The sequence below is a fragment of the Dama dama genome, chromosome 11, assembly GCF_033118175.1.
Source record: "Dama dama isolate Ldn47 chromosome 11, ASM3311817v1, whole genome shotgun sequence".
NCBI classification, from domain to species: Eukaryota; Metazoa; Chordata; class Mammalia; order Artiodactyla; family Cervidae; genus Dama; species Dama dama.
This window is the reverse complement of record NC_083691.1, coordinates 18539159-18552253: the sequence shown is the minus strand read 5'-3', so window position 1 is coordinate 18552253 and position 13095 is coordinate 18539159. Positions and strand designations below refer to the sequence as shown.

The following is a 13095-nucleotide window of genomic DNA, read 5'->3' as shown; positions in this document are numbered from 1 at the left end:
TATTCACTGGCCAAAAAAAAAATATATATATATATATATATATATATATATATATATATATATACGGATGTAGGAATAATTCACGTTAGAGTGTTGAGGATGTTATATATCTATAAGGACTGATGGGATTGGTATAGGGCAAATAGTGCCTGATAAGAGAAACACAGCAAGGATGACAAGAAGAAAATGCCTCCAAACTCAGCCAGAACTAGAGAGCTACATCTGATCATTTAGATGAAAGCAGTACCAATGCTTGTGTGAATCGTACCAATTGTGTGAATTTAGTAATTAGAAATATTTTAAGTTCACTTGCAGCAAGTAAATGGTAAATATTTCATTCTATAGCAAGGGATCAGCAAATCTCAAGTCATCTTTTACACATCTTTATTAAATCCTAAATTAAAAGAAACCCTTATGGTGTTAAGGAGAGGAATCTGGATCCAGTCATCTTGCTCACGTTATTTTTCAAATGGGCATTAGTGGCTGTTAACGAGTTACCCCTAATTTAGAAACTTAAAATAACCAGTATTTATTATTTCCCAGTTTCTGAAGGACAAAAATCAGGGAATGGTTGGGTGGGTGTTTCTGGCTCAGTCTCTCATGAGGTTGCAGTCAAGCTGCTGGGTTGGGGGAATGCCGTTGTCTGAAAGGTAGCCTAGGACTGGAGGATTCACTTCCAAGTTCAATCAGATAGTCTTTGGCGGGTCTCAGTTACTTGCTGGCTGTGGGCTGTTGACCTGTATTCCTATGAATCACTCCATAGACTTCCTGAATGTTCTCATGTCACAAAAGCTGCCTTCACCTAGTGAGTGATCCGAGAGAGAGCAAGCAAGCAAGAGAACACCTGAGATGGAAGACACAGTCTCTTACAATCTAATCCTTGAAGTGTAATACCATCACTTCCATGGGCTGTTGGTCACACAGACCAACCCGGGTCTAGTGTGGAAGGGGTATGATTCTATATAAGGGTTTGAGTATCAGGGAGCAGAGACCACTAAGGGCCATCTGGGAGGCTGGCTATGATAGTGACTGTCAAATCTGTCAGGTATTTATATTCCATTGGGTACATTTAAACCTAACAGCTTTAATTTTAAATGCTAGTATCTACAATATGCTGGAAATTTCATCCTTTGCAAATGCTTATGATTTAAAAATGTACATATTTAAAAGAAAATTCTTTTGGGGACGAGTATAAAAGTTTGAAGACAGCTGGCTCAGACTTCTGATTCTATCCAGTGCATCCCTCTTACCCTGTTCTTCTGACTCTTTATCTCCCCCACGTGGTGCTCTTGTATCTTAACTATATGGACAATTTATAAATTTAAGATAATCCTCAAACTGGAAATCATAATTTGGGTCCTGATTTGTGAATGGGAAAAATTACTGGAAAGTGACAGTCTGAAAATCTAGGACTGCTGGATATGAATAAGAAAATCAGGAATTTTACTATTTTAAAATGGCATTTATTAAACAGTTAAGTACTGTGATCTAGGCACAGTAGAGGAGCTGGGGTAGCAGACAATGCAATCTAGGATCTGTTAAAGTTATAAGCTGGAGAGGATTGTATCTGGATGCTCAGGAAATATATTCTTACTGTACAAAAAACTGTACCCAACTCATTTTATATGGTATACATCTTTTAAAAATTATATACAATTGGCAGAGGTGTACCTCTGCCTTACTTTTTGATTAGGTATGTCATCAATGTATATGTTTAATGAAGGCATTTTACACCTCATATGATCACACCAGATTTAGTTATGTCAAAAATGCACAAAACTAGTAACTATGGATAATAACTGTTGGGAAAAGCTGCTGAGATTTTACTGAGGCATGCCGCAGTGAACCTAAATTTAAACCACAGTATGAGTATCTTATTAGGAGCAGCCTTAAAACTTGACCAGACAGGAATAACACTCCATTCCTAACAATTTACCATTTCATAATGGAGAAAAGGCTTTATTTCTTGTACTTAAGTGGAAAATGTATTCTGTCCTACTCGTATAAACGTTAGTTGAACCAAAACAGCAATTCACATCCAACGTTGTTAGAATGCTTTATTAAGTACCATGAACACTCTAAACTAGAGCTAAAATGATGCAAAGGATTTGCAAAACAAAACACAAACTGTCTAGGCAAATTTCCAATCTAAGTAAAAAGTTACCACCAAGTTGAATTTCAAGAAGTTTGCTGGACGATTCTAGACCCTGTACAGGCAGAAGGAGGGGTTAGGTCCAACGTTTAGTTTCTGGAACTCCTTGTACACCCTGAACGTACAGCGGGGCCAAAGAGAAACTGCATTAAGGAAGCACCTGTTTATTTCCGTCCTTTACCAAAAAAAAAAAAAAAGTTTCTCCTTACAATGGACGGAGGCCTAAGACACCCGGCTGGTCGGACGCGGGACCCGGAGAGCCAAGCTGCACCCCGTTTGCGACTGGGAGGCTTGTCTCGCAGAAGCTGGTGCGTGGACGGACACGGGGGCCTCTCGCTCCCGGGAGCTGTCCTTCATTCGCTCCAGCACTTCGCTGCTAGGTCATCAACCCAAGCACACCCGGCCAGGGGCTCCTCGTCTGCTCTGGACCCCAGGGTTCTACAATTGGCTTTGTGAAAAGGGTGAAAGGGAAAGTCGATCAGTCAGTTCCGGCCGACTCTTCGCGACCTCACGGACTACAGTCCCGCCAGGCTCCTCTGTCCTTGGGATTCTCCAGGTTAGAATACTGCAGTGGGTAGCCATTCCCTTCTCCAGGGGAGTCTTCCCGACCCAGGGATCGAACCTGGGTCTCTCTCATGGCAGGCGGATTCTGAGCCACCAAGGAAAACAGGGATCCTATCCAGATAGATTTCCCTGGTGGCTCAGAATATAAGGCGTCTGCATGCAACCCGGGGAGACCAGGGTTCGATCTCTGGGTCAGGAAGATTCACCTGGAGAAGGAAACGGCAACCCATTTCAATATTCTTGCCTGGAGAATCCCATGGACGGAGGAGCCTGGCGGACTACAGCCCATGGACTCGCAAAGAGTCGGACACGACTGAAAGCGAACGGACAGCGCTTTCAAATGCGGTGGGACCGAGGGATGCGGCCGGACGCACCTCTGAGGGTGAGCTACTCCGTTCCTGGCTGCGGTCACCCGGGGACAGAGGGGCGGCCCCACTGGGTCGAGTCAGGACGTCGCCCGGAGCGTCAGACGAGGCAAGATGGCGACGCGCCGGCCCGGGGCGGAGCGAGCGCGGGCCTCCCGGCATGCCGCGCGTGGCGCCGGGCTTCCGGCAGTGGGCGGTGCGGCGGGGTCGGCGGCGGCCGGAAGCAGGCTGCGCCAGCCTCTGGGCGCTCTGCCTGCACTTCCTGGGGGCCTCTAGCCGGGCTTTGGAGTCTTCCGGTAGGCGGCGCGGGAGGAATAAGAAGCTTGAAGGGCCGGCCCGGGCGGATCTCTTCGTCTCCCAATGTGAGCGGCTTCCCGAGCCCCCCCCTTCAGGCGAAGGCTGCCCCCCAGAGAGGTGGAGCCGGTGGCCGGGCCGGGACCATGAGGCACGGTGTCCTCTTGCTGACCAGCTTGGTTCATCTGGTGCTGGCGCCGCGACCTGCTGACGAGCGGGGCTCCCCGCGGCGACTCGGTAAGGACCCTGGGGAGTTGGCTCCGGGCGCCTGGGGCGCTCAGCTTTTGGGGGGAAGAGCAGTGGGATCTCTCAGGTGTTTGGAGGCAGGGTGTTGGACGACGGTGGCGCGTCCCGAAGTTTTCGGTATGGGAAGGGGGTGTGGCTCTCGGAATCGGGGAAGGAAAGGAGCTGGGCTTGTCTCTCTGAATGGGAAAGGGGTCCTGGGGTGGGATGGGGGACCTCCGGTTAGTGACTGAGGGCCTGGGAGCGGTCTGCCCCCCGAGTTTGTGTTTGGGCGTGTGTTCCGGAAAGCGGTAAGACAGGGAGTGGTGACGGCTCGTCTTCGGAGAGGGAGATGCGGTCCCGGTCCTGCCCCGCTAACAAACAAAGCTACATTTTGTTCTTAGCAAAGGCAGGGTTCTGGAGGAGGATAGTGAGACCCAGAGCTCCCCATGTCTTCCGCGGCTCTAAGGAAGCGAACTAGATTTTTTGCCTAGGAGGTCCTTAGGCTGTAATCTGGTTGGAAGGCGGTGACTGGGGAACTCTTCGTGGAGTTGTATTTTGCGAACATTTTAAGCGTGTGTGTAGTTATTTAAAATGTAGCTGCTTGTTGGAGGTACTTAAACCTGCCAGGCCAGCTCGTGATGCCTTTTACTGTGAATGCCTTCCTTGTCATTTTAAACAAAAATGATCAGGGACCCCCAGTTTGACCAGTTTTGAGGCTAGAAGTAGAGGGTTATTTAGATTTTCTGAAGAGCTTGGATTTTTAAGGACTAACATTGAGAGATGTGAAATTTGGTGGAAATTAGTTTGTGAAAACTTACAGTGACCATTGGGGTTCTCTACCTTTTAAAAGTTAACATGTAAGAGAGGTTGGTTAATTAGTAATAAAGGATGAAACTGTATTTTCCCGCTGTGAGAAGCTCTAGCCTCCGTGATTTTTCATGATTGTTTTGGTTTCCAAGTCTTACCATGATGCCGTGTAATATAATATTGTGCAGACTGAGACACTATGTAGATTTTTTTATGGCCAGTAACAAATTTGCATTACTTTACCTGGCAATTCTCTTTTCTTATTAAATGGACAAAAACCGTAATTGATGGAAAGTATTAAAGGTGTTGTGTTCTCACCTGAACTACTGCCTTGTGGTTATCTCAAATTGATAATGAGTTGCAGGTGATTAGTTTAATGAACGGCTAGGGAGAACCTGGTAGGAAGTGCTGAGATATGATAAGTTAATACAGATTGAAGGAAAATGCTAAGTTAGGGGTGATCAGGATGGAGGAAGAAGGTAAGGATCCACTTCATAAAGATGAAAAAAAAAAAAAATGAAAGTGAAAGTTGCTCAGTCGTGTCAGACTCTTTGCTACCCCATGGAATAGTCTGTGGAATTCTCCAGGCCAGAATATTGGAGTGGGTAGTCTTTCCCATCTCCAGGGGTCTTCCCAACCCAGGGATCGAACCCAGGTCTCCTGCATTGCAGGCAGATTTCTTTACTAGCTGAGCTACCAGAGAAACCTTAATATTAAAAAAAGAAGAAAATAGAGATAGTGCAGGTACTATATGCATTCCTAGGCTTCGTGCTACTTAAAGTTTCCCACTTGTGAACAAAAGAATAACAAAACTGAAATACAAATATTTGTACCACTAATACAACTTTGTTTTGTTATCATTCTGTTGTTCACAAGTAGGAAACTTTAAGTAGCACAAATCCTAGGAACGCACATAGTACCTGCACTATCTATATTTTCTTCTAAGAAAACCTTGCTTTCTAGGTCTGTTCTCAGGAACAGTCACAAATCTTGAGGGTTTGTTTTTGTTTTTTGACCATGTGTTTTTATTTGCAAAGTGCAGATAATTGGTGCCAGAAAAATGCACAGACTTAGCCATTTATTCACTGCATGTTTGAAGAACACATACTGTATGCAGGTAATATGTGTGGCATTGAAAGTATAATGATCAGACAAGTCCATCTTCAAAAAGCTTTTGGTATAGTGGAATAGAGAGATCTAAGCAGAAAATTCTAGGAAAGTATGAGGGAGACTGTTAGAAGACATTATGGCGGGGAATTAATTTCATCAGGTGGTACTGAACCTAGCTGGGGAAGGTTAGTGAAGGCTCCCTGAAGGAGGTGATGATATTGAGCCTGGCAGTAAGGTTAAGTAGCTGAAAAGAGAAAACAAGGACATTCCTGATGGAGGCATTTAGTGTTAGAATTGAAACAAAACTTGGAGATCATGTCTAATTTTTTAAATAAAGTGGCAGGAAAAATGAGTCTCAGAAAAGTGTAGTGACTTGTCAGGTCCATACCATTAGTGATAAATATATACCAATAAATACATGCCTTGTGGGTATTTTTTCTTTTGAAGAATATTGTGTGTTGGTGTGTGTTTGATAGCTTTGAATGTAATTTGTTGCTTAACTCTGCCCTAGCATTTAGATTGAATTTGTCAAGGCCAATGAGTAATTTCATAGTTAAAGAATGTGGTTTATTGTTTAACAGCCTTCTTATCCTATAAATGTTACCATGTATAACCACAGTACTAAATATTTATTAGGGGTTTGACAACATTTTCTGAAGAATACATATATATATAATAGAATTCTGCCTTTTGGAGTACTGCATAGGCAATGGAAAATTATTTCAGTTGAACTGTTACGAATTGCATAATTTAGGAAATTTATGAGTCATGTGAGCCTAGTCATAGTATCTTGTTGAGGTTGCAGCTGGGGTATATAAGTCTCACTTTGATTTCAAAAGTTTTCTCTGTGTAACATTTGATAAAAGAGAATATAGTGGTTGGAGAGAAAAAAATACCATTACAGATGAGGGGTGCAAGTTTGTATCTGAATCGTGTACCCTGAGGTAATTGGTGTGGGGATTCTCCACTTTGCAGTGCTCATTTCTCATTATTGATGGCATCATTCTGCTCAATATTTGACATCTGACTTCCTCTTTTGATGTAAATTTTGCTTACAGGATGGATTCTATTGAAACTGAAACACTTGCTCACCCCACTTTGCTTCAAGAGAAATTTAATGCAGCTCTGCTGTGTACTAGTGAAAGAGATAAACTATTTCTAAAATAGAATGAAGAGTTAAGCAGAGAGCCGGGGTGGGGAAACTGGAGAATTCCTTTTGGCCTTCATGGGGTTTTCCAGAACATTAAGTGTAGGTGTCTTTCAAGGCCCAGTGTGGTTGAATATCGGAAACTTCACCGTTTAGTATTTGTGAGAGGTGGTGAGTGTTTTCTGTTGGAAGTATAATTTGAAGAAAGTCAGAAGATTGGGAGGGAGGGAGGAAAGGACAGGAAAAGTCTTCACAGGGAAACCTTCATAGAGGTAGTGAGGTGAAATGAAGTGCGTTCTCATATGTCCCTTAGTCCTAAAGTGAGCCAAGGAGCCAGGTATCTCCTTCCCTACGTCCTTCCTTGTGTTTTTAAAATTTTTTTCCTGCCTCTTAATAAAAGTTGTTGTTCAGTTGCTAAGTTGTGTCTGACCTTTTTTTTTTGTCTGACTTTTTGTAACCCCATGGACTGCATGCAGCACGCTAGGTTTTCCTGTCCTTTACTATCTCCCAGAGTTTGCTCAAGCTAAGTGTCCGTTGAGTCGATGATGCCATCCAACCATCTCATCCTCTGTTGCCCCCTTCTCTTCTTGCCCTCGATCTTTCTAGCATCAGGGTCTTTTCCAGTGAGTTGGCTCTTCGCATCAGGTGGCCAAAGCATTGGAGCTTCAGTATGAGTCCTTCCATTGAATATTCACGGTTGAGAATATCCCTGAGAATTGACTGGTTTGATCTCCTTGCAGTCCATGGGACTCTGAAGAGTCTTCTCCAACACCATAGTTCAAAAATATCAATTCTTCAGTGCTCAGCCTCCTTTTGGTCCAACTCTCACATCCATACACAACTACTGGAGAAATCATAGCTTTGACTAGCTGGACCTTTGTTGGCAAAATGATGTCTCTGCTTTTTAATATGCTGTCTGGGTTTGTCATAATTTTTCTTCCAAGGAGCAAGCATCTTTTAATTTCATGGCTGCAGTCACCATCCGCAGTGATTTTGGAACCCAAGAAAATAAAATCTGCCACGGTTTTCCACTTTTCCCATCTGTTTGCCATGAAATGATGGGACCAGATGCCATGATTTTAGAATAAGAGTTGTAGGCTTTGGCTGTCTCATCTGGTACCCTGGTTTCACTTACCATTTGACTGTCCTGATAACTACCAAATACAGATCTCTGACCTCGTCTTGTTCTCTGAAGTGCCACTCTCATGTATCCATCTCAGTATTCACAGATACTTCAAATTTCAAAAGTCCACTTACTTCAGATGTCCAAAATTACTTATCTATTTGATTAGAAGAATGTATATAGGAGACAAGATTTAATCCAGGAATAGGCAGCAATGTTGCAAACTGTAAGTAATCTCATTTCTTAACCCGAATTTGCATCCATTTCAGCTGCAGAGCCTTATGGATCAATCCAGGGTTTTTTCAAGGTTCCCTTAGGCTGGGGCTTTTCTGGTGGCTCAGACAGTAAGGAATCCAAGTACAATGCAGGAGACCTGGGTTTGGGAATACCCTGGATCAGGAAGATCCCCTGGGGAAGGGAATGGCTGCCCACTTCAGTATTCTTGCCTGGAGAATCCCATGGATCTAGAGCCTGTGGGCTCACAAAAAGTCAAATAGGACTGATTGACTAAGCACACGTTGAGCTAGACTTACTTTCCCTTTGGCTCAGCTTCCCTGTGACTGGTCTTGCTGGAGAGTTTTGGCCCAGGTTTAGTCCCAGCCCAGTTGAAGGGCTCTTGATAAGGAGTTATTTGAGGCACCTCACCCTTCATCCCCCAAACTGGGATAAACCCATTAAATGAAGTTTTTAGTTCCCAGTCTTTGGGGCCCACCGCCTTGCAGACAGCCCAGTTCTTCTTTTCTTATCCCTTAGTCCCACGGAGGGATTCTTCCATGCCTAGGGCTTGTTGCAAAGTGACCAGGCCTTTCCCTTGTCCTGCGTATTTGGAGGAGTACTGAAGAGCAGTCAAGTCTCCTGTGTCTTCTGCAGAAGCAAAATACACACTAGACTGCAACCCTGGCTTTACCTTTCCCACTTCTGCAAGAAGTGAGGACATGACTCTGGTTGTGTCTTTTGGAGGAACTCTTGGTACTCTGCAGCAGAGTCGTGGAGAGTGAGCAGAGTGCTCCAACAGCTCTGCATGACAACCGCAAGCTGAATTCCAGGAAGATGCGGTTGATTGCAAAAAGGAAAGAGAAATTAAGTAAAAAGTTCACAAATGTTTCCAGATTCTTCTAACACTTCATTATTTAAAAATCAGTTTAATAAGAGACTCACAGACTTAGAAAATGAACTTTATGGTTGCCAGGGGGAAGGGATAGTTAGGGACTTTGGGAAGGTTATCTACACACTGCTATACTTAAAATTCATAACCAACAAAGACCTATTGTGTTGCACATGGAACTCTGTTCATTGTTATATGCCAGCCTGGATGGGAGGGGGGTTTGGGCGAGAACGGATACATGTATGGCTGAGTCCCCTTGCTGTTCACCTGACTATCACAACATTGTTAATCAGCTGTACCCCAAAACAAAATGTTTCTGATGTTAAAAAAAAAAAATCAGTTTTACTTTAAAAACTTGCCTCTGGACATGATGAATGAGGTAAGGGTATATTTTATGTCATTGTCCTAAAGTCAGTGGTCATAAAAGCATATCCTAAAGATACAACAATTCAGGTTTGAGGGAAGGGTGGAGTGGAAGGTTTATCAAACCTGTGGGCCACTCCATTTCTGGATCCAGAAAGCTGGTTTGTTGCAGACCTGAAAGTGCAGCTTTGTCTGTATTCTTTGAGAACATAAAGAAGTATCAGCTGTTTTTTATCACTGGTATTGATTTTGAACATCAGAGACTAACAGATTTACTCTTTCTCTGCCTAAAATCACTGAATTTTCAGTGATGCAACTGCAAACATATGATGACTTAATGCAAAAAAGTTCTATGTAAATGAATAATTGCAGACTATATATAAAGGAACAAGATGTAGTATAGAACTTCAGAATCTTTCAGTATCCACTTGTCCCCTTATGTCAACCTGTTAAAAACAAAATTCAGCCAAGTAAATTTGAAGATCTAGTTGGCTTGATGAGGCACTTTATGCATTGGGCAGCATGTCTGCCAGCAGCTGGAAGGGTTCTCTGAGGGTCTGGACCAAATGGAAGCTTTTGATAGGAAGAAGGATGGGACACGGGTGCTGTTAGTGAAAGAATTAAGGGTAGTTTTTAGGCCAAGACATCATCTTTTTAGGGGGGAAGGGAACTGGTAAGGATTTTATCATATGGAGTATCTCTTCTTCCTCTGTGGGATGAAGGGGTCTGTGTGACGGATTACCTCCTTGGTGCTGACCAGGCAATTCCAAACTTGTTGCTTAAGATTACTTTTCTGGTGAAGATTGAAACTACAGTTAGGTTAGGTATTAAGCCTGGTTTGGCATCATAGGCTGTGTTTTCTTTTTAACAAATCCCTTCCCCAAACCTGCTCCCAGTTGTGTTTTCTTTTTTGAAATCTCAGTGAATACAGTGCTACTGTCTACCCAGATATCCAAGTGAGAAGCTTGAGGGTCAGCTAGTGATCTCTACCCAGATTGCACAGCAACTTACTAGCTGATTTCCTAGACTGCAGGTTTGTCCTCCTCTAGCCCGTTCAGGGCTTCCCTGGTGGCTCAGGGAATGTAAGAATCTGCCTGCAATATGGGAGACCTAGGTTCGATCCCTGGGTCAGGAAGATCCCCTGGAGAAGGGAAAGGCTACCCACTCCAGTATTCTGGCCTGGAGAATTCCATGGACTGTACAGTCCATGGGTTTGCAAAGAGTCACTATGGTTGTTGTTGAACCCAGGTTCATGTGCCTGACGCACAGTGAGGCCCAACAAATGGAAATGTCTGAGTTTGAAGCTGAAAAAGGTTTATTGATTGGAAGGGCACCAGTGGAGAAGATGGGAGATGTAGTCTTGTAGATCCATCTTCCTGGCTACCCAAGGTTTTTAAAGGTAACGTTTGGGGTGAGTGTTGCAGGGAGCATGACCTTCTTCCGATTGGTTGGTGGTGAGGCAACAGGGTGGTGATTCATGAGTCTTAATCTTCAACCTTCTGGTCCCAACCAGTCTGGGGTCTGTATTCTGGTGGTGAGCTTGTCGTCACCATCCTCCACCTGGGAGGGGGGAGGTGTCCTAGTTCCTGTAGAACAACTCAGAGGTTTGTGTCATTTTGTTCTGTATGTCCCTGGAGGAGGAACTCGGACTGTCTATTGTTTCTTGACTGCTTTTGCTTTGTTTCTGCAGTCCCTCACTTCTCTAGTAATTGCCTGAATCTGCCGTTTGGAACTCAGGGAATGCTTGGGAGACTAAAGCCTTTTCTACAAACAAGCAACAGGAGACAGAAAGGCTTTTGTACCTGGGAGGGTCCTGCTTGGTTTCAGTCCCAAGTTTTGGATAGAGAGGTTAAGTTTTGGATAGAGAGGTTGATCATAAGCTCAGCAGGAGAACTTTGTTTTAGGGGATTTGGTTTCACAGTCAGAATGAAATTTCCAATTGATACCTGTTGCCCTTGTCCGAAGTCCTGCATCCTTAATTCATTTCCCTGACCAGACCTCTGCCTGCCTCTGCAGACTCCCACCTGTTCATATTCTCCCCGCCATTCTGCCCTCCAGCCTCCCTGACTTGCTTTCAGTTCTCTGTGTGTATGACGTTCTGTATTTCTGTGGACCTCAACGTAGATATGCCCTCTACTGAGAACCCTGTCCTTTTCTTCTTTTGGCTGCCTCCTCATCCTTTTGGTTTTAACTTCAATGCTGTTCTCTGGGGAAGCATCCTTGGCTTGCCACACAGGTCATGCTCCCTCTGTGTCCTTCTATAACTTCTTGCAGTTTCCTCTCCCTAGACTTGTGAAGTACTTTATCGTGATTTTTTTTGCAGGGGGTATCATGCTCTTTCTCCCAAAGTCGCAGTATTGGAAATATATCTTCTTTCTCTCTATTAATATCCCTAGTGCTTGGAAGGTGGGAGGTTTTCAGCAAATATTTGTTGAGTAAATGAGTAGGTGGGGTCTGGTGGAAAGGGGAAGAATACATACGTGCAGGATGTGCTTGTAAGAAAGGGGTGGGGGTGGAAAGGCTTAAAAAGCAGTGAGTAAGAGTCCCTAAGGAGGACTAGGCAGAAGAGGCCAAGTGAGGGAAACTAACATGTGGCAGCGGAGAGCTGACAGGTTTGGGAGGAGATCCTAAATGATACAGTACTCCTGAATAGCGCACTGTATTGTTGAGTCCTTAAGTCGTGGCCGATTCTCTGCGACCCCATGGACTGTAGCCCGCTAGGCTCTTCTGTCCTTGGAATTTTCCAAGCAAGAATACTGGAGTGGGTTGTCATTTCCTTCTCCAGGGGAGCCTCCCGATCAAATCTAAGTCTCCTGCATTGGCAGACAGATTCTTTACCACTGAACCATCAGGGAAGCCCAGTATACTATATTCCTACACTATAAATTGTATAGTGTACTCTATACAAAGAGTAAATGCCAAGAGTAAAAGCCATACTCTTTTATTTGTGTCTTTTTCTAATTTGTGTTTGTAGCAGCTGAAATGAGAAAAGCTTGGTTGTTCAGGGTGATTGCTGGAGCAACTTGTAGGAAGCGAGGAAAGTGTTCTCATGTGGAGAGTGCTGGGCAGCCGTTGTGGAGTTTCTAAAAGAGAGAACATGAAGGTACCCTGAGCTGATAAGATAATTCTTTTAGCATTGTCTGGTAGTGACTGTCATAAACTCTACCGCAGGAAGTTACGTGTTTCATATTTAAGTTTTTGGAGATTTTTGGATTTGGATGGGGGAAATAGAAATTTTTTTGAAAGAGCTATGGAAAATTGGATCACCAGTAGTTGGTGAAGTGCAGTGAAATACTGAGCATCTGGAAGGTTACTGCTTGCATAAGAGCAGGAGCTCAAGAGTGCAGGACAAGGAAAGGCGTCTGCTGTCTGTCTGTAATGGCTGCAGGCTGTCCAGTTTGAGATCTCTAGTTAAAAAGAGGGTAAATTACAATGGAAACATATTAGTTAAGTACTTTAAAGTGCTTTAGCTAACTCCCTTTTAAAAGTGCTTATTATAGAAAAACACCTAAAGATAACCAATGATGTTACTATCTTGCTCTTTTTTTTCTAGCCCTATTTTTGTACATAGTTAAGGTCATGCAATATGAATAGATTTTAAAATCTACCTTTGCTTGTTTAATATTATAGTATAAGTATTTTCTCATGTTCTTAAAATCTGTTGTTGACAGCTTTTAAATGGTTGCAGATTTCTTGTCTTTGTCATTAGGAAGTGCAGTCACTTCTCTGTTTGCCAGGTACTTAGTTTGTTTTCAGTTTTTTGTTCTTAAAACTAACGCGAGACTGAACAGTGAACATCTTAGTGCTTGAAGATTTTTCCCTTCACTTTGAGCTGTTTCC

At 43.6% G+C, this 13095-nt stretch overlaps 1 protein-coding gene across 1 annotated transcript in view; it reads left to right on the top strand.

The window, feature by feature from the left end:
* The first annotated feature begins 3251 nt into the window (after positions 1-3251).
* Positions 3252-13095, top strand: part of ADAM17 (ADAM metallopeptidase domain 17) — a 41945-nt gene continuing 32101 nt past the window's right edge. Inside the window, exon 1 of the mRNA XM_061154793.1 lies at positions 3252-3612. Within this exon, the coding sequence (XP_061010776.1) occupies positions 3522-3612 (91 nt within the window). The 5' untranslated portion in view covers positions 3252-3521. The remainder of the gene's footprint in view (positions 3613-13095) is intronic.